This window comes from Arachis duranensis, chromosome 3, assembly GCF_000817695.3.
Source record: "Arachis duranensis cultivar V14167 chromosome 3, aradu.V14167.gnm2.J7QH, whole genome shotgun sequence".
Lineage (NCBI taxonomy): Eukaryota > Viridiplantae > Streptophyta > Magnoliopsida > Fabales > Fabaceae > Arachis > Arachis duranensis.
The window spans coordinates 55320923-55323796 of record NC_029774.3 but is presented as its reverse complement, the minus strand read 5'-3'; the positions used below and the strand labels follow the sequence as shown (position 1 = coordinate 55323796).

At 32.1% G+C, this 2874-nt stretch overlaps 1 protein-coding gene across 1 annotated transcript in view; it reads left to right on the top strand.

Annotated features, from left to right (window-relative positions):
• LOC107479443 (pectinesterase) overlaps positions 1–1039 on the top strand; it is a 5037-nt gene extending 3998 nt beyond the window's left edge. The window contains exon 4 of the mRNA XM_052258799.1: positions 1–1039. This exon is cut by the window's left edge and continues 41 nt beyond it. Coding sequence (XP_052114759.1) covers positions 1–560 — 560 coding nt within the window. The 3' untranslated portion in view covers positions 561–1039.
• Positions 1040–2874: the final 1835 nt, after the last annotated feature.

Genomic DNA, 2874 nt, shown 5'->3' with positions numbered 1-2874 from the left:
ACCAAGACACCATCTACGCCCACTCCCTCCGACAATTCTACAGAGAATGCGACATCTACGGCACCATCGACTTCATCTTCGGAAACGCCGCTGCCGTCTTCCAAACCTGCAACATCATGCTCCGCCGCCCTCTCCACGGCGGCTCCAACGCCGTTCTCGCCAACGGAAGAACTGATCCTGGACAGAACACAGGCTTCTCGCTTCACAAGTGTGCCATAACACCAAGCTCGGATTTGTCTCCTGTGAAGCACTCTGTTAAGTCTTATCTTGGGAGGCCCTGGAAGGAGTATTCTAGGGCCGTCGTGATAGGATGTACCATAGACGACGCCATTGCGCAGCAGGGTTGGGTTGAGTGGCCTGGTTATGGAAGCTCGGTCTTGAGGACACTGTATTTTGGTGAGTATGGTAATTCAGGACCTGGTGCTGGAACTGCAAGAAGGGTTCAGTGGCCTGGTTTTCATGTCATGGGTAATGTTGAGGCTTCTAAGTTCACTGTTGGTAACTTTATTGCTGGAAGTTCATGGATTCCTTCCTCCGTCGGTTTCATCTCGGGTCTCTAAGGATACATCAATCCTTCTTTCCATTAATATTTTTAAGTGTGATTTTTTATCATAAAATATATATTTTTATATTTTTTTATTTAATAAAAAATCACACTTTATTGTATATCAATAGAAAGAAAAACATAAAAAGAATTTAATTTTTTATTTCTGATTTAAAATCTTAAAAGTGAAAAAAAAAAAGAGAATGATGACTCAATTTTAAGTCTTCACTCTTTTCTATTTTTCACTTTTAAAATCTTAATCTCACATAAACCCTGTCGCTACTGATTGTGTTGCAATTAAAATGGATGCAATAATCAGAAAAAGGGTTAGTAGTCGTATTAGTAACAGTTGTCATATAGTTTGATATACTTGAAGGTCTGTGTATATGTTTTCTCTTTTGATAAGATTATTGTATACGCATGTGTCTGAGTGTCGGTTATATACATAGAGTCATGTAATTAATTTGTAAGGTTAAGATTGGAACTTCCAAACAATCCAAGGGAGTGATAACTTGGCTCATGAGTCATGATACACGAGTAACATTTATACATTAATGAAAAATTATTTCTTCTATAATTAAGTGGAAGAAAATCATGATTATTATCTCAAGTTTATTTATTTATTTCCCTTTTTATGCCATGGGTCGTCAAGCTAATTATCAACGAGGAAAGAAAAGTAAACTCGTACGGTCGTACCAGGCTAGTTAAACTAACATTAATGGGACCGTAGAAGGGAACTATAGTAATAATCTTATACGGAAGATGGAAATTTCACGACGAAGAAAAATAATAAAGATTTGAATGCCATAGTGTGTATTTCATTTACGTTTTTATTTTTTGATTTTGTGAAAGGAAATAAAAAACAATAAAAATAATAAAAATTTATTTATTGTTTTTACATCTTATTTTATTTTTTTATAAAATTATAAAAGTAAAAAATATAAAAAATTCAAATAATAAGACCAAACACGCCATATACTCATTGTTTTCATTTTTTTTTGTTGTCCTTCATTTTTTAAAGAATAAATCTTAGAGGTTAGTATTTTTATTAAAATTTAATCAATATTTAATTTATAAAAAAAATGAATAATTTTATATCATTAAATATAATTTTATATCTTTATAAATATTAATAATAACTAATTATAATTACAAATCACAAAATTTCTTAATATTCTAAAACTTCTCTTCCTTAAAATGTTTCCACTTTTCCAAGATTTGCATAAATTAGACTAGTGTTGATGTTAGTGAGATAGATTGGCCCAATTCGTTTTATAAATCTAATGAGAACCCAAAAAGTAACTCCACAAAAAAGTCGAAACTCCAAAATGAAAAGTACGTATATGCAAAATTCGGACACCATAGTCACCAAAAAGAACAAAAACAAATTCGGTCACCATTAGCGAGACATTACCCACCAGATATGGAGATACAGCAATTTTATGAAATCAACTTTTTTTGGTCTCTATGCAGTTACGTTCCATTTGTTATGATCTTTATAAAAAAAATGGAACTCTCAATAAAGTAATTAACTGGAAGAACCGAAGAAAAACTTGAAGAACCGAAGAAATATTTAAATTGAGCTCGTATTTCATGACCCAAAAAAAATTTTTTGAACTAGTATTTATGGAACCGTGCTTCATAAATCGTAATTTAAAAGTTAAATATGTCAAACAAACAACATAATCTAGGATCATATTTTGTCATTGTCATGTGTTGCTTCCTTTATACTTATTGTTAAAATAAATTATTTCATTAATCCAAATTATCCATATTAAATCACCAAAAATATATTATAATACGGAAGCATACCTTTACTCATAGAAATTAGAAATAAAAAATTGATGAAAAAATTGTCTGAATCTTGTGGTTCTTTCGATCTTCTTCAACCATAGCCTTCTATATCTCAAATAGAGCTGAATTGTGACTCTTCTGATGGGTAAAGAGCGACAAAGGCGATTTTGGTGTATTGGAGACCGAAACCCTGAAGCCACTGTATATATTTGAGCATGGCATCCATTAAACCCTAAAGACCCAAATAAAAATAGTATCTAAAGTCCAAAAGATAATATATCTAAAATCCAAAAGATAATATATCTAAAGTCCAAAAAATAATATCTGGTTTGATTCTCCATTGTTGAGGAAGCTACAAGAGTCTGTTGGTTAGACTTTCATGCAATAGCTCCTCCAGCTAAAATGAAGATACAGCCTGAAATAGAGCGTCTACTATCTTGGCATCCCACAAAATTGGAATCAAAGTACCTAATGATCTCCAAATTTTTTTATCTCTGATAAGTAAGTGTGTAATCCTTTGTTCTCTTCAGATAATG